We start from the raw sequence: 20135 nt of genomic DNA, 5'->3' as shown, positions 1-20135 counted from the left end.
AGGTACATTTTAGAAAAATACCACTACTCCCGCCCCCAGGGCAAGTAAGGGAGCAATTTCAGTGAGGCATACTGGGTGTGGAGTGTGGGGGTAGTTATTTCGGCAGATCTTGGTGTTCCCAGACTTCCACGTGAGGTGGTAATCGGCGACAGCGTTTCGTACTGTTCCAGTATTTAATTCCCAAGAAGGAATAAGGCAAAAATTATAAGCAACCCCTTACGACCGCGGCAGGACTCGAACCTGCAATCTTCTGATCCGAAGTCAGACGCCTTATCCATTAGGCCACGCGGCCACCCGCTAGTTTACTCTCTTCAGACAATCTAAAAAGTATTATTACCGCCCATCGGCTTGCCCAGGACGAATCCATCTGCTTCTTGAGCAGGGGAGGTTGGACCTTGGTTCCCAGAGTTCTTCAAGAAGGCCCACCCGGAAGTCCTTCTTCCCCACCCCGCGGGCGGACCGGTCCACTTTTGGCTCTCCTATTGGTCGCGCTGGGAGTCTCCCTCTTGCCTCTCGGGTAGCGGCGGGAGTGAGCGGGGCGCAGACGGGAAGTTGCGGCTGCCAGCGAGGCGGACTGCTTCGGTGCAGGCCACAGGCCACCCCGAGGCTGCATAGGCCGCGCGGAGGGAGACGCCGCGTCGCCGGCCTGGGGTCGGGAGCCGCAGACCAGGAAGCACCGGGCGGACTGAGGTTTCCGGCGGGTTCGCCGTTGAGGGGAGGCCGGGTCCCTGAGCGGCGGCGCGGCCCCTCCCTCTCCAGTCAGGGAGCGAGGCCCTGAGCTGGGCGGAGGCTGGTCCCAGGTCGCACCGCGGCGCGGCCGCCGGGCTCAGGCTAGCGGGCGGGCGGGCGGCCGGGAGCGCGGGGGCCGCTGCCGACGCCCCCTGCAGGGCGCCCTCGGCCTGCTGGGCCCGGGCTCAGGCGTGGGTCGGGGCCCCGCGGGACGTCGGCCCACCTGGCGGGTTCGAATCCGGGCGCTGTCTCCTAAAGGCGCTAGGCCCTCGGGCTGCGGCGGTTGCGATAAAGGCAGTCACCATTTGCCGAGGACTTGCCGAGGGCCGGGCCGCGCGGCGTGTTCGCCCTGTGTCACCCAAACAGCAGTCCTGTATGACAGGTAGAATCCGTAACCCCATTTTACAGAGTAGGAAATTGGGGCCTAAGGAGCTTGACCAAGGTCACACGTCTCGTAAGAGCCAGAGCCGGCATTCAAACCCGCGTGCTCCTATTCAGAGTTTGCCCTCTTAACCACGTCTCTCACCTTCCCTGATGAACTTACGTGAACCTCAGTTTTCCTCAGGAGGGGTATTGCTATTTCCCAAGGTTGTTTGATGATTCACTGAGAAAATGTACCTAAAGGCGCCTGGCACACTGCCTGGGCCGCAGAAGATGCTTAAGGAATGATGGCTGTTAATATCACACATGTTACGTGTGTCATTAGTAACACTATATCATCTGTCTCCTTTAGGATTTGTGGGTGGAAGGCAGGCATGGTCAGAACCATTTCACTGACAGGAAAACAGAGACAGGACGTGTCTCTCTCCACGTCTCTCAGCCAGTAGAAGCTGCCAAGCTGGAGCCCAAAGCCAGGTGTGCTGACTCCCAGCGGGGGGCTCCCTGCACCAACCATGAGCCGCCTGCTCTGGAGGAAGGTGGCCGGCGCCACCGTCGGGCCAGGGCCGGTTCCAGCTCCGGGGCGTTGGGTCTCCAGCTCCGCCTCCGGCCCCGTCCCCAGCGACGGGCAGCCGCAGCCGCCGCCGCAGCCGCCGCCGCAGCCAGTGCCGTCCTCGGAGGGCGGGCAGCTGCGGCACAACCCATTGCACATCCAGATGCTCTCGAGAGGGCTTCACGAGCAAATCTTCGGGCACGGCGGGGAGATGCCCGGCGAGGCCGCGGTGCGCCGCAGCGTCGAGCACCTGCAGAAGCACGGGCTCTGGGGGCAGCCGGCCGCGCCCTTGCCCGACGTGGAGCTGCGCCTGCCGCCCCTCTACGGGGGCAGCCTGGACCAGCACTTCCGCCTCCTGGCCCAGAAGCAGAGCCTGCCCTACCTGGAGGCGGCCAACTTGTTATTGCAGGCCCAGCTGGCCCCCCGGCCCCCGAGCTGGGCCTGGGCGGAGGGCTGGACCCGGTACGGCCCCGCGGGGGAGGCCGAACCCGTGGCCATCCCCGAGGAGCGGGCCCTGGTGTTCGACGTGGAGGTCTGCTTGGCAGAGGGAACTTGCCCCACATTGGCGGTGGCCATATCCCCCTCGGCCTGGTGAGTATGGGCAGGGGTCAGGGGACTTGAGCACATGTGGGGGGCCCAGCTTAATGGTTTGGTGAGCTTCCACTATGTGTTTGGTGGGCGGATTTCCAGGGACTGTGGACTCAGTGGTGAACTAAAACAAGCCTTGACCCCAGCATTTACAGACCTTACTTTCTGGTAGGAAGGTATGGGTAGTAAACAACACCCAAGCAAATGTCACGTGGTGATAGGGGCTGTGCAGAGAATCACGTGTGTTGAACTTGAGACTGACTGGGAGACCACTTGAGATCACCTTGATTTGGTGCCTTCCCACTTGCCCTAGTAGCTTCCTGAGAAGTTAGTCCAAGACATTTGAACAGTGTTTCCATTTGGGGATGTTATTGGTAATTTTGGGCAGGAGAAACCTACCTTTTGCGGGAATGGCTCAGGCAGTGTAGGACACTCAGCATCCCCAGCTGCTCCCTTAAATGCCAGACCAAATCCTCGCAGCCCCGACCCATTTCAGTGTTTCCAAATACCCACTCCCCTCGGGAAACCGCCCCCCCCCACCCGTGACCACCCCCAGCTGAGAAACTGCTTCCTTCCCCCAGCCTTCCAAGCAGGCTTGCAGGCATTTTTGTCCCCAAAGGGTATATTCAATCTCTCTTTTCTTTTTAAATAACTTTCTAAGTGCTACCCAAGTTTCTTTTTCAAACAATGATGGCAGTACTTTTCTCCCCTTTTTTATTCTTCATTCCAGGATTAAAATACTATTTACAACCTTAATGCTTTCAGGCATGGCCAGCAAAAAAGTTGGCAGTTTCTTTATTCCTATTGGAAGCTACATCTTTGTAAAGAAAGCTGCGAAATGTTAAATATGCAGTTGAAAATGGTGAAAGCATGGCTAAATAGATAAGGTAGGCATTAACGGCTGAAAAGAGCAAAACTAGATGATTCCTCATTGATGTAGTTCCAGTTAAGATGAGAATCTCAGTGCTTACTGTGTAACTTGGTCAAAATAGAGGGAATGCTGTCCATCATTTGAGAAAGTAAAGTAGACTGTGGTGGCTGAAAGGAAATTAGGAAACCAGTGATAAGAAGAACTTGTTTTTTGATCTTTTGGTCATTCTTGGCCAATTTCCCTGAAGTCCCCCTTTTCTTTTCCTTCTTCTTCCTCTCCTAATTTTTCATCTCTTTCTCTCCCCGTCCTTCCCATCCTCCTCTCATTCTCATTCCATTCTTGCCGGTGGTACTGGGGGCACTGTGCAGTTTGCCTGGCGGCAGAAGTCATTGCTGAGGACTGGGCTCATCCTGGGGCCTTCCTTCTGGGAGCCTGACTATGGCGGAGGGTGGGAGGTGCCAGATGGGACCCTGACAGCAGTCCACTTTTAACCTGGGCACATCCCTGCTGCGTGGCTGCGTAACATCAGGTTCCTGAGCAGCCCGCAGTTTCCAGTGGGAGGGAAAAGCCTTGGATGGCCCAGAGGGCAGCTTCCCGAAGGCTGCTGGTAAGGGCTTTGGTCATCAGACCAGAGGGACATTACACAGGCTGTCAACACCGATCTAAGATTCACAGGAAAAGTGTAGTGTTAACGGCATTGGTCCTGACTCATCTTAAATTTGCCAGAGGTGTTTGCATTTTGGCGTTCTTCTTTTTTTATCACAAATAAATTTAACAAGATGGTTCTCATATACAGCTGCAGACCCGGATCTTGACAACAGTCTGGCTTTTTATTGCAACTAAAGTCCCTGTCATCACCACAGCCTCAAATATTTGACATCCTTCGGCCTTTTCTTCTGTGTTGTGTTTGTTTGAGGGCTTTGACATGTTGAATCGAAAGGGGAGGAGGGTTCAACTTGAGTCCCTGAGCGTTTTCCCATCATTTGGAGTGTGAGTTAGATTTTACCAGGTTTAACACTAGGAACCTCTTTTTGCTGGTAACCCCTTCCCCCAAAGAAACTAGTTTTATGTTTGTTGTATCTGTTGCGGCAGATAACCCCTCCTCCCCGCCGTAAGGGAAACGGGCAGCTTGTTTGCAGCTGTGGTGGCCACACATGTGGCCTCGTCACTCACTTTGATGCTGAGTGGCCTTGACCCTTTGGTGTAATCTGTGGTTCACAAAAGGCTTTTGCTCAGCAGCCATTTCCCCACACTTAGTCTTGTGGATCTTGAGCAAACTCCAGCCTTTTCCTGAATCAGTGTCCGGCCCCCAGCAGGCAGCACTCATCCCCTGCCCCTCCCACCCCAACCCTAGCACATATTTCCTAGCACATGTGCATACATTTCCTCCATTCTGGCACTTTCCCCAGTCTCTCACTGAGGGTGGTTGTTCAGAGACACAGCACCTTCTACAAGGTGCGTGATTTGCTCTTTGTCCTTCAGAATCTTTCCAGCCGTCAGATGATTCATCCTGTACCCGTGTGCAGCATTTGTCTTTTTTTTTTTTTGCCACTTTGAATTAAAAAAAAAATTCCACTTTGGGTTTTATTACAATTGTCTCTCTTCTTTACTAGCACTTTGAACATTAGCCATTTTGTGCTTATCAACGTGAAGGGTTGATAACGGTCATTAAGACACCTCAGAGCCAAGCACAGACTTGGTGAGCCCTGGGCGTAACAAACACCTTGATGGCCCGGGCTGAATGCCCATCTGGGACCCCCGGGACCGTGGCACTTAGCTCCCTTTCTCTCTGTGGAGGTTGAAAAGTAAAGAGGCTTTTGTAACTCCTCCGCATTCCCAACACATACCCGGGCAGCACTCCGCCCGACCTCTAGCTCTGGGAGCACCCCGTGGTCTCCCTTGTACCCCCAGCTGCTAGCGTAGGGCCTGGCATGTGGTGGTAGGTGTGCAGTGGGGATTGTGGGGTGGAACTTGAATGCCTCCGTGCTGAACCTGCCTGCCTCTCACCTCCCTCAGGTATTCCTGGTGCAGCCGGCGGCTGGTGGAAGAGCGTTACTCTTGGACCAGCCAGCTGTCGCCGGCTGACCTCATTCCCCTGGAGGTCCCTGCCAGTGCCGGCGGCCCCACCCAGCGAGACTGGCAGGAGCAGTTAGTGGTGGGGCACAACGTGTGCTTCGACCGGGCCCATATCAGGGAGCAGTACCTGATCCAGGTATGGTTCATGGGGCCAAATGCAGGCTCTGACACCGGATGGGCTAAGAGCCCTGCTCTCAGTGGCTAGGGAAGGCATTGCTTTTCCTGGCCAGTGCCTCCATCGTCTTTGTAGAAGCTACAGGGCCTCCTGTTGACCAGCCCTGCCCGTGGTCCCTGTACCCAGCTGTTCTGTCCCTAGGGTCTGCCTGGCACAGGACCTCAGTTGTCACAGGGTACTAATGGCCCTTATCCCTGTGCGGCATTTTAGAGCTTAGCGTGGGTCTTTGGAGGCTGTGGGCCCCACGGCCTGGGCTGCCATCCTGCCTTGGCCACTGGTGAGCAGCTCGAGCCTCTTAACATCCCTTTTACAACTAAGGAAACTGAGCCTCAGTTTCCTTATTTGTAAAGAGAGGGAGATGGCGGAAGCTACCTCATAGGATTGTTGAGAGGGTTTGAACAGTGCACGCATCAAATACTCAGAACCATAGTTGTGGCAATTAATTCTGTGAAAAGTGCCCTAGGAGAAAGGCAGGGCAGGTGAGAGTAGCCTTAGCCTCTAGCTGAGTGTGCTGAGGCTCAGACAGCCTTGTTGACTTGCCCAGGGCCACAGAGCTTCTGAGCGGCAGGGCTGGGGGCCGAGCCTGATAGCTTGGAAGGCCTCATTTTGGCCACTCTGTTCCCAAGGTGCCCCTGGAGCTGTTGCTGGATGCTGGGAAGGCCTGTGTGTTGGGATTCAACCAGGCCTGCGCTTTCAAGCGTGGCTAGGGTTTGAGAAGGCAGGCCCCTCAAAGGTGGAGGGACAAGCGTGAGCAAGCATGAAGACACTCCTTAGCGCTGGGAGGCTGTGGGCTGGGAGGGGAGGCTGAGGTGGGGCTGGTGGGCTGAAGTGCCGAAGCAGGGGTAGGCTGGCCCCTCAGCTGCAGCCTCTCTTCCTCAGGGCTCCCACATGCGCTTCCTGGACACCATGAGCATGCACATGGCCATCTCAGGGCTAAGCAGCTTCCAGCGCAGTCTGTGGATGGCAGCCAAGCAGGGCAAGCGCAAGGCCCGGCACCCCACACAGCGAGGCCAGAAATCCCAGAGCAAAGCCAACGGCCCAGCGGTGAGAGCACACTGTGGGGAGCCCCCCTCCCCGGCCGGCCTGTCTGGCTTGAGACTGAGCTTATCTGCCGTGTCCCTTGCTCTGGCCTCCAGATCTCATCCTGGGACTGGCTGGATATCAGCAGTGTCAATAATCTGGCAGACGTGCACAGCCTCTACGTGGGGGGGCCTCGCTTAGAGAAGGAGCCCCGCGAGCTGTTTGTCAAGGGTAGCATGAAGGACATCCGTGAGAACTTCCAGGTATGGTGGTGGAGAGGGGCTCTGGGGACATGGGCTGTGGCAGACCCCTAGTGACCCTGGGGAGTGTAGCTGCCAGACCTGACCCTGAGAGGCCCGGTGGTGGTAGTGGGATGGCTGCCCACCCAGCGCCTTCCTGTCGCCTGTGCCAGGACCTGATGCAGTACTGTGCCCAGGACGTGTGGGCCACCTATGAGGTTTTCCAGCAGCAGCTACCGCTCTTCTTGGAGAGGTGAGGGAGAGCCCCTCTGGGAACCCATGGGGGTCAGTGGGTTCCTGGTACCCGGGCCCACCGTAACCAGGTGGTGCTGGGCCTTTCTCAGGCTGGGGGCCTTAGCCTTTCTGGGCTGAGAGCATGGAGCCACTCTGTCCAGTGGTGGCCACCTGGGCCTTGGACTCTGGGGTTTCTACAGAGGCCCTGGAGGGGGGCGCTGAGGCTGTGCTTGTTTCATGTGCCTGGCCCTGGTTTGCTAAGCACCGTCTCTGAACCCACATCCTGAGCCAAGGACTTCACATCCGTCTTGGTTATGTTTGCTAGTGAGTCAGTTTTATGATGTGGTCAGAGTCATAAGTGTCAGCCAGACCTGGTTCTAATCTTAATTATCCTATCCAACTCATTTGACCTTGGGCAAGTTACTTGGTTTCCCTGAGCCTCAATGTTCTTATCTGTGAAACATACACAAATATACTTGACTACAGTTGTGAGGTTCTTGTATGATCTTTTGTGTGTGGGGGGTTGTAGCACAGTGCTTGGCGCTTAGTCATTACTCGGCAAATGGCAGCCATTTTCATTTTTGTGATCTGTCATTCCCCCCATTACCCCTGAGGATGGGATGATATTATTTCCATTTTATAGATGAAGGAACTTAGGCTCAGAGAGATGAAGTGACTTAGCCAGGGTCTCATGGCTGGGAGACGGTAGAGTTGGGGTTTCAACCCCTGTCTCTCTGACGTGGGTGGTTGGGTTGAGGATCGCCAGGCTGGCCCAGGGATTGGGCCAAAGCCTTGCCTCCTGTGGTCATTTATGGCAGCCCTGGTGTTTGTCCTCAAGGTGTCCCCACCCGGTGACTCTGGCTGGCATGTTGGAGATGGGTGTCTCCTACCTGCCCGTCAACCAGAACTGGGAGCGTTACCTGGCGGAGGCACAGAGCACCTACGAGGAGCTCCAGTGGGAGATGAAGAAGTCACTGATGGACCTGGCCAACGATGCCTGCCAGCTGCTCTCAGGAGAGAGGTAGCCAGGCCTTGGGCGGCTGGATCCCCCTGCAGGGGATGGGCAGGTGGGAGGGCTGGCCTTCGGCTTGGCCTTAGCCCTGCCCTGGTGGACTGGCTGTGCAGGTACAAAGAAGATCCCTGGCTCTGGGACCTAGAGTGGGACCTGCAGGAATTTAAGCAGAAGAAGGCAAAGAAGGTGAAGGCGAAGGAGCCGGCCGCAGCCAGCAAGTTGCCTGTCGAGGGGCCCAAGGCTCCTGGGGATCCCAAGGATCAGGAAGGTGGGGAGCATGGGTGGGAGGTGGGGCAGGGATGGACCCTGGGAAGGTCCTGGGACCGGGGGGTCCCTTGGAAGGGGTTGCTCTGGCCTTCTGGACATGAGTAGGCTGGGCAGGCCTTTGTGAGAGACCCTCCTCTGGTCCTGATTGTCCTCCCCGACCCTGTGCAGACCCTGGCCCCCCCAGTGAGGAGGAGGAGTTTCAGCGAGATGTCATGGCCCGCGCCTGCTTGGAGCAGCTCAGGGGGACCACAGAGCTCCTGCCCAAGCGGCCCCAGCACCTTCCTGGGCACCCAGGGTAAGCCCTGTCTCCCTAACATGTCCAGCAGCCATCCTTACCCCTCCCTCCACCCTGGGACACCTCTATTCTGGGCCCCAGCACAGGGGGTGGTGTGCATATGGGCCCTTACTAACCTGCTGCCATCTGTTCCTGCTGTCTTCCAGTCCTGCTCACTAGTTTGCTCTGACTCCTGGGTCACTGGACTTAAGCGGTACAAGTGCACTAAGCACCTGCTGTGTGCTGGGCCTCACAGTAGCCTCTGAGAGTACAAATAGGAACATAACTCCTTCTTTCTAGTAGCTTCTCCCTGGGAGGAGCCAGTTGTGCAGACCAGCCAGCGCAGCTGGAGTTTATATCCATGATGAGACAGAAGAGTCATCAGTGTTGAGGCAGTGCCTGACTCTGCTTGGGGAAATCAAGGAAGGCTTCCTTGAGGAGGTGACCCTTCATTCACACCCCATAGAATGGCAGAGATGAGAAAATAGGGGCAGCCAGGGTGAACAGCAGAGTGCCAACTTTACATTTGCCTGAGATGAGGCCGCCTTAAATTTTGTGCCCTGAGTGCCTCACTTGCCTCACCCTTGTGTTGGCTCCGGTGAACAGCACGTGAGGGATGGAGCTCTGAAGGCTCTGGTGTGCCTCTAGAGCAGTGGTGGGAGGGCAGATCTACTTGCTCCCTGCATGAAATGGAGCTGGGGAAGGAGTCCAGCCCTAGGTTATGCATGTGGGTCCTGACTTCTGAGTAGTACAGGGGGGCTGACCTAGGATCTTTCCTTCTGGGATATTCGAATTATTCTAGAGGACTCCGTGGGGGTCCTGGCTGTATCCCAGAGGGAAGGGATGGTGACTGTAGGCCGAGGTCACCAGAAAGCCTTGGGGTCTTGGAGAGTGGGTGGGGCCCTTGCCGTCACACACTGTCCTCCCCCGACTACCATGACACTGCTCTCTTCTGGCGGGGCATAGGTGGTATCGGAAGCTCTGTCCCCGGCTAGATGACCCTGCGTGGACCCCAGGCCCCAGTCTCCTCAGTCTCCAGATGCGGGTCACACCTAAACTCATGGCGCTGACCTGGGACGGCTTCCCTCTGCACTACTCGGAGCGGCATGGCTGGGGATACTTGGTGCCCGGGCGGCGGGACAACCTGGCTAAGGTGCCACCAGGCAGCGGCCTAACGTCAGCTGGGGTGGCCTGCCCCTACACGTAAGGCTCTGGCTCAGGGAGGAAGGGGCTGGAGGCTAGGCACCCCTTCCCCTTGGCTAGAGAGACCAAACCCACCTAGGCTAGTGGAAAGAGCTTGGGTCTGAGAGTCTGGGTTCTAGTTCTTTGTTTGGTGGCTGCCTTTTCTGTCTGGATCTCAGAGCCCTGTGGGGCTGAGGGCATGGTGCTTGGAGCGGGTGGGACTGAGGCCCTGCTCCTGGGCCTGGCAGCCCAGCTGCCCTCACAGGAGTGTGCAGAGGGAGGGCTGTTGGAAGTGACAGGGGATGAGCTTTGTCCCCCTTTTTTGAGTGTAATTTATTGAGCACTGATTATATCCTGTGTTAATAAACGTTTTACAGTGCTTCCCTTGTTTGTTTCCCAGGCAGTCTCGTGGTTATCTTCATTTTAGAGTTGGCAAAACAAAGGCCTAGGGAAGTCAGTTTCTTGTCTGAGCTCACAAACCCTTGAGCTTTTGACAGGCAGGTGTTGGGGAGAAGCCATAGCACTTGAAGTGGCCCAGAATTGAGAGTCCTGGCTCTGCGGGGCAGCCTGAACCACCCGTGGGGCCTTAGGACAGAGGGGCAGGGATCAGTCTGCCCCTTTGCAGCTGAAGGATGGATGAGCGGACAGGAGCCAGCCTGGGGCAGGGCCCAGCCCTGACTTCCCACTGCTGGGCTCCCAGACCTTTAACCGGGGAGGTGGCGGCTCTGGGGAGAAGCGCTTAGATTTGAGTCAGCCCAGGCCTCGAAACCCAGCCTGCCACCACTGTGCTGTCATTTTCAATTTGTCACTCCCTGTCTATGAACCAGGGGAAGTGCTGTCCACTTCCACCCCAGAGCTGATTCTGAGGCTAAACGGAGGGAATCACGGAAGGCCCCCAGCGAGCTGCCTGGCCCGGAGGGGGCACCCGGTAACCAGAGGCTGCTGCTGCTGTTCTCTGCGCAGAGCCATCGAGTCCCTGTACAGGAAGCACTGTCTTGAACAGGGGAAGCAGCAGCTGGAGCCGCAGGAGGCAGACCTGGCTGAGGAGTTCCTGCTCACCGACAGCGGCACCATGTGGCAGACGGTGAGGGCGGGCTCTGAGCCTGAGCTCTGGGGAGGGGGCTCTGTTCCCTCAAGGAAGGGGTGGCCTTTTGGGTGGGAGCGGGGTGCTGGATGTGCTCGGTTGTCCACCTCAGGCTGTCCTGGGCTGTCTGTGTGTCGCAGGGAGGGGTGGTGGATTTGGGCCAAGCCAGCCCTCTGCTTCACTTCCTTGGTACCTGGGCCCATCCAGGTGGAAGAAATGGGCTGCTTAGAAGTGGAGGCCGAGGCCAGGATGGAGAACTTGCGAGTGGCAGTTCCAGGTCAACCCCCAGCTCTGGTGAGCTGGGCACCTGCTCAGGGGTTGTCTGGGTGGGTGTTGGGTGGCAGGGCCCTCCTCTTGTGCCCAAGTAGCTCTTTCCCCCCAGAGAATTCCCAGGATCTTGGGGAGCTGGGAGATGGCTGCCCTGCCTTTGGGTGGCCCCATACTTGTTGGAGGCCAAGGAGGAAGCCTGAGACCTCATAGCCATCCTGTCATTTCCCAGCTTACCTGCTTGCCATTTCAGGCCCTTTTCCCACCCCCAACCCCATGGCCCTCGCTGAATGCAGGTGCTGGAGCAGGGCCTGATCTAGGTGTGTGGCCCCCACAGACTGCTGCTGGTGGCCCAAAAGCCAGCCAGCCAGCTTATCACCATGGCAACGGACCCTACAATGATGTGGATATCCCCGGCTGCTGGTTCTTCAAGCTGCCTCACAAGGTGTGTGTCCTGGTGTCCTCGCTGTGCTCAGGGTGCACAGTAGGCCTCCAGAGTGACTCAAACAGGGAGACTCCCTTTTTGCAGGAATGCTGGTAGTAGTGGCGCAGAGTATGATCTCAGACAAATGTTGTCATCTCTCTGAGACTTTGTCTTCCTTCTGAAAATTGGGTGGTGAGGGGCATGGTGGTGGAATTAAATGACACAGGGTATGTCAGGTGTCTGTGCCACATCTGGTACATGATAGGATCTGTTGACTGATGGCTCTTACTGTGAGGGGAGCTAGGTGTGTGTGAGGGGAGCTAGGTGTGTGTGAGGGGAGCTAGGTGTGTGTGTGTGCGTGTGCACGCGCGCTGCTGTCAGGAATTTGCCCCAGACCGCTCTGCTTGAGGTTGTGGGCTCAGTGATGGGCAGAGCCCAGGCACACAGGGCATCAGTTCCCCAGCTAGGGGTCTGCCGTGTGCCTCCAGCCCCTGCTTCCTTTGCTCTCTTCAGGATGGTAACAGCTGCAATGTGGGCAGCCCCTTTGCCAAAGACTTCCTGCCCAAGATGGAGGACGGCACCCTGCAGGCTGGCCCAGGAGGTGCCAGGGGGCCCCGTGCCTTGGAAATCAACAAAATGATTTCTTTTTGGAGGAATGCCCATAAACGTATCAGGTGGGTCACTGTGGGAGGGCAGAGACATGCTGTCTCTCCGTGCCTCTGGCCGGGTTACTGCAGTCTTGGGATCCCTTCCCCTGCCTTCCACCCAGGGGCCCCTGACAGCCTGTGCTGCAGTGGAGGGACAGCCTGGTCTAGAGGCCTGGCTGCTTGTGGTCCTGATGCCATGGGACCGTGGGCAAGGCTCGTTCCCTCTCCAGCTGCAGTTTCCCTGTTATGTAAAAAGAGTGGTACTGTAGGACCTTGGCGGCCCCTCCCAGCTCTGTGGCCCCTTCCATGGAGGGCTAGTAGCCTGTAAGCTCTGTTGGGGGCTGGGAGTGGGTCCTGTAGGCTGGGAATGGCAAATGGGTCAAAGGCTAGTTCTGAGGGGTCTGTGGCTGCCAGCGGCACACTCTTGTGAGAAGGGTGCTGTGATGGGTTGGTAAAGTCTGCCCTGAGCCTGGAAAAGGCAGTGGTGGCAGGGCTGGTGCTGGGTGCCTCATGGATACTCCAGGACGGGGGCCGAAGCTGCCTCAGATGCCTAGCTAGTTCCCGGTGGCTTATGCTCCTAGACGGTAGATGCTAGGCCCATCCTGAGTCAAGTCAGTGGGAAAAGGGTTGAGGCTGGGCAAGGAGGGGGCACAGCAACCCCCAAAGCTGGGCAAATGAGGGCCGTGTTGTGATGGGGGATATGGAGTGTGTGCTCCCTATGGCTGTGCTGAGCAACCCGTCTGTCCCCATAGCTCCCAGATGGTGGTGTGGCTGCCCAGGTCAGCTCTGCCCCGTGCTGTGACCAGGTATGTCCTGGCAAGTGGTTGTGGGAACGGGAAAACGGGGGCGGGTCCTAGGACCCAAGCAAGCTGCTGAGCCTCATGTCCCCGCCCCCCCCCCCCCCCAGGCACCCACACTATGATGAGGAAGGCCGCTATGGGGCCATCCTGCCCCAGGTTGTGACCGCTGGCACCATCACTCGACGGGCTGTAGAGCCCACATGGCTCACTGCCAGCAACGCCCGGGTATGTGTCCTCTGCACCTCTGGTCCTGCCCTTTCTCTCCTGTGTGTCTAGAAGCTGGGGTTGCAGAGGGACTTTGCTGAGGAGCATGAAAAGGAACCTAAGATCTGGGTCAGGCAGGACTCAAGTTCAAATCTAGCTTCACAACTCATCCAGCTTTCCAGCAAGTATGTTCTGGGCACCTGCTCCTGGCCAGACATTGACAAGGCATGCTAGGCACAGCTATTGTGGAGTCTAGATGGGGCTGGGTATAGAGCCAGGCACGGAGCAGGGATTCTTTACCTGGAACTGTGGAGTTTGGGGCATTGCTGGCTGGCATTCCTTAAAACCATCCCCTCAGGAAGGGCTCCAGCATTCTCAGTCTAGTCAGGCTCCAGGGATGGGTGGGAGGAGTGTACTGGGGTATCTAGGTCGGGGCTGACCTCACTCTTCCTGCAGCCTGACCGAGTAGGCAGTGAGTTGAAGGCCATGGTGCAGGCCCCACCCGGCTACATCCTCGTGGGTGCTGATGTGGACTCACAGGAGCTGTGGATTGCAGCTGTGCTTGGAGACGCCCACTTTGCCGGCATGCACGGTGAGCAGGAGCCGGGGCTGGAGCAAAGCGGTGGCAGCCTGATGCCTCGCCAGGAGGATTATTTCTGAAGACTGTTTTCTCACTCCTGCCTCGCCCCCCAGGCTGCACAGCCTTTGGGTGGATGACACTGCAGGGCAGGAAGAGCAGGGGCACCGATCTACACAGTAAGACAGCTGCCACAGTGGGCATCAGCCGTGAGCACGCCAAGGTCTTCAACTATGGCCGCATCTACGGGGCCGGGCAGCCTTTCGCTGAGCGCCTGCTAATGCAGTTCAACCACCGGCTCACGCGGCAGGAGGCGGCTGAGAAGGCCCGACAGATGTATGCGGTCACCAAGGGCCTCCGCAGGTGAGGGTGCCTCTCCCATCCACGTTACCCCAGGGCCTCAGGCTTGCTTTACTACCTTTACCGCCCCATTCTTTTCTACCTCTTCCCATTACGTGAGTCCTCACCTGGCCCCTCTTCCTCCAGACCCCTGTGACCTAGTTCTAGGGTGGTTTGTCCTTGGGTTGTGACATCTGCTTGCTTAATGCTCAGTTTTCCTCATAGAGTTAAAGCTGTGCTTTTGTTATGCTGTCAGAGCTCTGGTCATGCAGAGTGAACAGTAACGTGGGGTTGCAAACTCACGTGCCTAAAGGGAGTGAGAGCAAGTGCAGCAGGCGGTTTAGTAGGACAGCTGACAGGAGGGCCTATGGAAAACCAGAGACTTTAAACTGATTTTGACAGAGGAGAAAGCCTTCCCAGGCTTGTTTGCTTCCGCCCATAGTACCTGTTGTTTGCTCAGGGCCTCAGCAGCCTCCTAGGAGGGTTCCTGAATCGAGTGTGAGGGAGGAGAGGTGCCTTTACAACTTGCGTGGGTATAATACACGGTGTCCACGTTAAATTAGCTGACCTCCTCATGGAAAGACTAAAAGCTAAGTGATAACAGTTAAGTAGTAACTGCATAAAGGCAGAAAAGGGGAGCCGAGTATTGTCCAGGGAGGTGAGAGGAGGACATGGGGTTGGGGGTGGCATGCACCGTAGGCGGTGTGTGCTGGCGGAGGCAAGGCAGTGACGACAGAAGAGGTTGGGCCTTAGTTGTGGAAACCTTTGCTGGCCTCACAGAGGAGTCTGGACTGAGGGGTGGTGGGGAAACCCTGGTGCACCTTTGAACAGGTGAGTGGCGTGGCTCTGGAGCCATCTGGAGACGAGCCTGGTGATGTCTGAAGTTGCACTGAATCTGGGAGTCTGGGGCAGTGGGGACTGAGAAGGTTCAGTCGGGCCTGGCTGTAGGTTCTGTCTTCTGTCCTCTCCCTTTCAGGGAGTAGCCTGTTCTATCCCCCCTACGCGCACCGCCCCCCCCTCCCCCCTGCAATGTGGGGTGATAGCTCTTGCTGCCTTCTGGACTACTACATGCCACCTGCTGGTCATGGGGCAGTGCAGTGTCTAGGGCATTAGGACAATAATAACAGTAGTGGTTCTCGTGTTGGAGTATGTCCTTTATTGGGCTACCCTCATGTAGTCCCCAGAATCCTGGGTTCCTATCTAGGCTCTACCTCTTCCTGGCTGTGTGATCCCACAAAGTCACTTAGTATCTCTGAGCCTTTTCCCCCTCTGAAGTGGAGCTTGTAGGGGAAAGGCACGACCCCAGGGTGGTTGTGGAAGTGGAGAGGGGATTGAACACTCCTAGCCCAGGGTTTGGCATAGAAGAGGCATTCCCGTGGGAATGACAGTTGTGACACTGCACCCGCCCCCCTCAAGGTATCGGCTGTCAGATGAGGGCGAGTGGCTGCTGAGGGAGTTGGACCTCCCTGTGGACAGGACCGAGGATGGCTGGGTTTCCCTGCAGGATCTACGCAAGATCCAGAGAGAAGCTTCTAGGAAGTGAGAACTGTCTGTGTGTTAAGGATGGAGGGCGGGTCTGGGCTGGCCTGGGGAAAGCTGGGATGCTTTGTTTTTAGCTCTAAGATGCTAAAAGACAAAGCTTGCCCTCTCTTTGTTCCTTGCCCCCCAGATCACAATGGAAGAAGTGGGAGGTGGTTGCTGAACGAGCCTGGATGGGGGGCACAGAGTCAGAAATGTTCAATAAGCTGGAGAGCATTGCGATGTCTGACACACCACGTACCCCGGTGCTGGGCTGCCGCATTACCCGAGCCCTGGAGCCCTCTGCTGTCCAGGGGGAGGTATCCTACTACCCTTGGAACATGGGGAGAGGGTCGCAGGGAGGGCAGGGTTCCTGTACTACCTCCTGCTCTAGTGAATTGGTATGTGGTTTAACCCTTCTCGCCTGTGCCTACCTTCCCTCCCCAGTTTATGACCAGCCGTGTGAATTGGGTGGTGCAGAGCTCCGCTGTGGACTACTTACACCTCATGCTTGTGGCCATGAAGTGGCTGTTTGAGGAGTTTGCCATTGATGGGCGCTTCTGCATCAGCATCCACGATGAGGTTCGCTACCTGGTGCGGGAGGAGGACCGCTACCGCGCTGCCCTTGCCCTGCAGATCACCAACCTCTTGACCAGGTAGGCAAGGCCCGTGGCCTCTCTGGCATGACTATATACCAGATATGTGGGGCTTGGACCAGGCTGAGCATGATCTGAATTTTCATACCCCCCCCCCAGAAATAAATGTTCCCACTTTTCTCTCTGATTTTTAAAACTTGTAGCAGTCTTAAAAAAGACTGGCCTCAACCTTTAGAAAAAATTTTTGGGGGGATTGAAAGTGTCATATACCAAGACTAGATCACTGAGGTGGTGAGAAGGTAGAAGCCAGGGCAGTTGTTCCAAAGAGTAGTTCTCAAATTGTGCTCCCCTCAGAACACACCTTTCTGTTTTGAAAATCAAAATGACAGAGGCTCTTCTCAACCCGTAGAAAACAGATACTTTCTTCCATTCGTAAATGTTAATTCTTAAGTGCCAGAAGTTTGTTATTCTGAATACTGACAGAAAACATTGTTAATGGGGAAACTCAAATGTGATTTTAAAAACATATTTTTTTATATATTATTTTTTTTTGTAGTAAAATTCCTAGTTTATATGGTTACATTAATGATGTTACAGTTTCATGTTGATCTGCCCCAGAACCAGTTTGGGAACCATGATCTATCCTGATTAATGGGTAAATAATGAATGTTTTACAATACTCAACACTGTCTCCGCTGCCCTCTTAATCATCTCCTGGGGGGGGGGGGGTTATGTTTAACAGAGCTAATGAAAGTCCTCATATATTCAAATTCTGGCCCAATAATTGAAATTTTGACATCAATAAAGTGTACCAAACTGGAAAAAAACAGGTGTGTTTTGAGTCCATAATTGCACGTGTCTCAGCGGGAGGTGTTCGGCTGCTGGATAGCGGGCAGTGCTGGCCCTTCAGCTTTCTTTGCTAAGTGAACAGAGCTGGCTGCGGGGAGGCTCTGCCTTACGGATACCAGGTCATCTCTCCTGGATTCACAGCAGGGACATGACTGTGAGAGGAGGTCGGGTCTCTTTCAGGTGCATGTTTGCCTACAAGCTGGGTCTGAATGACTTGCCCCAGTCAGTCGCCTTTTTCAGTACAGTCGATATCGACCAGTGCCTCAGGAAGGAAGTGACCATGGATTGTAAAACCCCTTCCAACCCAACTGGGATGGAAAGGAGATACGGGATTCCCGAGGGTGAGCACAAACACCTTTGTTCCTCGTTACGCACTCGTAGGACGTTAGGCATAGAAAGTGGTCTTGGGCAACACGAAGCTTGGGGCACCAGAGGATAAGAAGTCTACTTCTTGTGCTGTGTTCTGGGCTGTTTCAGTTTATAATGTGCCCTGGCTCCAAAGTGAGCATGATGCTCAAATCACAAAGGCATGTGTTTCTAGAAAGCTGTTCACAGTAAATGAAGGAATGTTTGAAACTCTGGTTTCTTCCATCTGTTCCCTTCCCTCTTCAACCACAACGGAAATGTTTGAAGATTTACTGTATAAAGTCAAAGTACATTCTTAAGTGAAAAAACTGTGCTTTGAGTGCCAAACAAGTAAATCAAAAAGCTTATTTTCTATGTATCTAAGATAAACTTATTTTATACAAAAAAGAAAACAGATCCTCCCCAAATGTAACATTACCATTCCTGGCAATTACTCTGAACCCTTTCGTACTTTTTGACCTTAACGTTAATTAAGTTCCTTTTCTCACTTCTGACCTGAGTTAACAATTCTTGAGGAAGCATCCTAACCAATTTGCACTATTTTTCAGGTGAAGCACTGGATATTTACCAGATAATTGAACTCACCAAAGGCTCCCTGGAAAAATGAAGCCAGCCTGGACCATAGCTCTGTCTGGAGGCTCTGTATTTGCTCCCGTGGAGCTTCATCGGGGCAGTGCAGGCTCCTAAACTCAGGCTTTCAGCTGTGCTTTTTTGCAAAAGGGCTTGCCTAAGGCCAGCCATTTTTCAGTAGCAGGACCTGCCAAGAATGATTGCCTCTAACTGATGGTGCAATTAGTTCAGAACCAAGATGCCAACACTGGTGCAGGCTGTAGGACAAGGGGGCATTGTTGCTTGCTGGGTGAAAAGAAAGCAGAAGCCCCAAAGTTCACATTAACTCAGGCGTTTCATTTATTTTTTCCTTTTCTTCTTGGCTGGTTCTTTGTTATGTCCCTCGTGCTCTGATGCAGTGCCCTAGGGGAGAGAAGTAACGCTCTAAATGTGATAAGCCTGCTCGGAGGCAGTGGAAATAAAAACAAAGATCCTTTATCTTCTCATCAAAGCCTGTGTTAGTCATGCTTTCTCCCCTTTCCCACTCCTGGGAGGTAATTATGTTGGAGAAGGGAAGAGTTCTACGGTAGAGTAAGGTGGTGCCAACTTCTTTTTTTTGGGCTTTTGTTATACCTGGGGACATGCGTGGGACAAGATGACAGAGAAGGGGCATCAAGATGCTACATAACTCCCCTGAACTCAAATGCCTAGTAGGCAAAGGGAGTGGATGGGGCCAGGTGCATTATGGCTTGGAGTGCGATAAACTGAAGAATGTAAGTTAAAAATTTTTGAGACGCTAGAAATCCAGGGTGTTTTATGTAAACTCCCAGTTTATGTTAGACAAACCTGAGGTGATAGAAATTTTAGGCACTAGAGGTAAGGAAACATTGAGTTCTGCTTCAGAGATGCTATAGGGCTCACGGTGTGCTGCTGTAACTGGTTTGTTCCTCTCCCTTTTAGTCTTATCAGAGGGCAAAAGGAGGATAAGAAACTGGCATGACAACCTGAGCTGATCATAGAGTGGCCCTCCTTCGAATGAGGGCATGATAAAAGAGGAAGTAAACTGCTTTCTGAGCCAGAATGCTTGGGCTCATGATTTTCCAATGGTTCAAAAGATCACAGGGGAAGACCCACAGAAAGGGGTCTTGTTTTCATCACCCCCTTTCTGGAAATGTCTACCCAAAATGTATACAAGCCTGGGCAACTGGGTATGGTTCCAAGTTTACAACCCCTCTCTTGAGGAGCCTGTTTCATCTTTGTCTGACCACCTTTTGGCCCGTTCTCTGTGGTTGTTGCTCCTCCACTAACCCGTGGCTGCCCCCAGACAGGCTGCTAACCCCAGTTAGAAAGGGTGGCTAGGGCTTGCTGCACTTCAGTCAGAAGCAGGCACTGACCTCTTCATCTTCATCCTCATCCTCTTGAAGAACCATGTCCAGGATGTTCCCTTTGATCTTGAAGTCTCGTGAGGTGCTGAGCTTTATATGCTGCATCAGGTTCACCTGTGACAGGATTGTAAACATGGGCACATTTTCCTACTGATAGGTCCTGCCCAGGACAGCCTAAACTATCTCTGACAAACCCTTCAGTTCCTCTAGGAAGGCACACAACCACTTGAATCCATGAATGTTTGGATTCAGGCCATCAGAAACAGAAAAGAACTGCACATTTTTCCCCCACTGCAGTTGTGTTGCTTCAGTTTGCCAGGTCCCTTCACAGGGTAAATGGAATTGGTAGAAAACAGTATGTTTACCTTGGACCTCTTAGAAAGGTGGATGAGAAATTTTTCATACTGTTCAATGGCAAAGATGAGATTAGGGATTGGCTTGGTTTCCCGAAGAGCTCTGGCCTACAGGACAAAGAAGAGAAGACCTAAGTTTTGGGTTCAAGGTGGTTTTTTTTTTACATTTATTTTTGGCTGCGCTGGGTCTTTGTTGCTGCGCACAGGCTTTGTCTAGTTGTGGCAAGTGGGGGCTTCTCATTGTGGAGGCTACCCATTGTAGAGCACGGGCTCTAGGCGTGCGGGCTTCAGGAATTGTAGCATGCAGGCTTCAGTAGTTGTGGCACACGGGCTTAGATGCTCCGCGGCATGTGGGATCTTCCTGGACCAGGGCTCAAACCCATGTCCACTGTGCTGGCAGGCGGATTCTTAACCACTGCGCCACCAGGGAAGTCCCTTCAAGGGTTCTTAAAGTCCTCTGAAGCTGTCTGTAGCAGAACTGCTCATGGCTTTGGAAGAAAGCTAGTCAGTCTTCCAATCAAATGCAGTTTTACTTATATACCAGTAATTAAGATTTTTTTAACAGTTCACTCTCAGCAA

The 20135-nt window shown here is 54.5% G+C and overlaps 2 protein-coding genes and 1 non-coding gene across 4 annotated transcripts in view; 1 reads left to right on the top strand and 2 right to left on the bottom strand.

Moving 5' to 3' along the window:
• Positions 1–219: 219 nt before the first annotated feature.
• On the bottom strand, positions 220–292 carry TRNAR-UCG (transfer RNA arginine (anticodon UCG)). Its single transcript has one exon. It is a non-coding gene; the product is annotated as a tRNA-Arg (tRNA).
• Positions 293–1622: 1330 nt separating this feature from the next.
• Positions 1623–17876, top strand: POLG (DNA polymerase gamma, catalytic subunit). Its single transcript, XM_065872363.1, has 22 exons — positions 1623–2251; positions 5136–5331; positions 6250–6414; positions 6507–6653; positions 6803–6882; positions 7702–7884; positions 7989–8143; positions 8311–8437; positions 9383–9619; positions 10562–10682; positions 10890–10976; positions 11287–11394; positions 11887–12047; positions 12773–12826; positions 12928–13045; positions 13481–13616; positions 13718–13964; positions 15357–15479; positions 15610–15778; positions 15906–16114; positions 17084–17244; positions 17818–17876. Exons 1-22 carry the CDS (start codon positions 1623–1625, stop codon positions 17874–17876), a joined length of 3672 nt encoding a protein of 1223 aa, XP_065728435.1.
• Positions 17877–18178: 302 nt separating this feature from the next.
• The window catches only part of FANCI (FA complementation group I), a 73621-nt gene continuing 71664 nt past the window's right edge, over positions 18179–20135 (bottom strand). For both annotated transcript variants that reach the window (XM_065872361.1, XM_065872362.1), the window contains 3 exons: positions 19569–19664; positions 19213–19317; positions 18179–18241 (listed from right to left, as the gene is read on the bottom strand). In XM_065872361.1, coding sequence (XP_065728433.1) covers positions 18179–18241; positions 19213–19317; positions 19569–19664 — 264 coding nt within the window. The remainder of the gene's footprint in view (positions 18242–19212; positions 19318–19568; positions 19665–20135) is intronic.

The sequence above is a fragment of the Phocoena phocoena genome, chromosome 2 (assembly GCF_963924675.1).
Source record: "Phocoena phocoena chromosome 2, mPhoPho1.1, whole genome shotgun sequence".
NCBI lineage: Eukaryota > Metazoa > Chordata > Mammalia > Artiodactyla > Phocoenidae > Phocoena > Phocoena phocoena.
Note: the sequence above shows the minus strand (reverse complement) of the source record. Positions and strands in the feature narration are given on the sequence as shown.

Excerpts from the sequence above, each read along its gene's own strand:
- POLG (XM_065872363.1), top strand. The coding sequence starts at position 1,623 with ATGAGCCGCCTGCTCTGGAGGAAGGTGGCCGGCGCCACCGTCGGGCCA. Across the intron at positions 7,885-7,988 it reads CAGCTGCTCTCAGGAGAGAG|GTACAAAGAAGATCCCTGGC; the intron begins GTAGCCAGGCCT and ends CTGGCTGTGCAG. Across the intron at positions 8,144-8,310 it reads GGATCCCAAGGATCAGGAAG|ACCCTGGCCCCCCCAGTGAG; the intron begins GTGGGGAGCATG and ends GACCCTGTGCAG.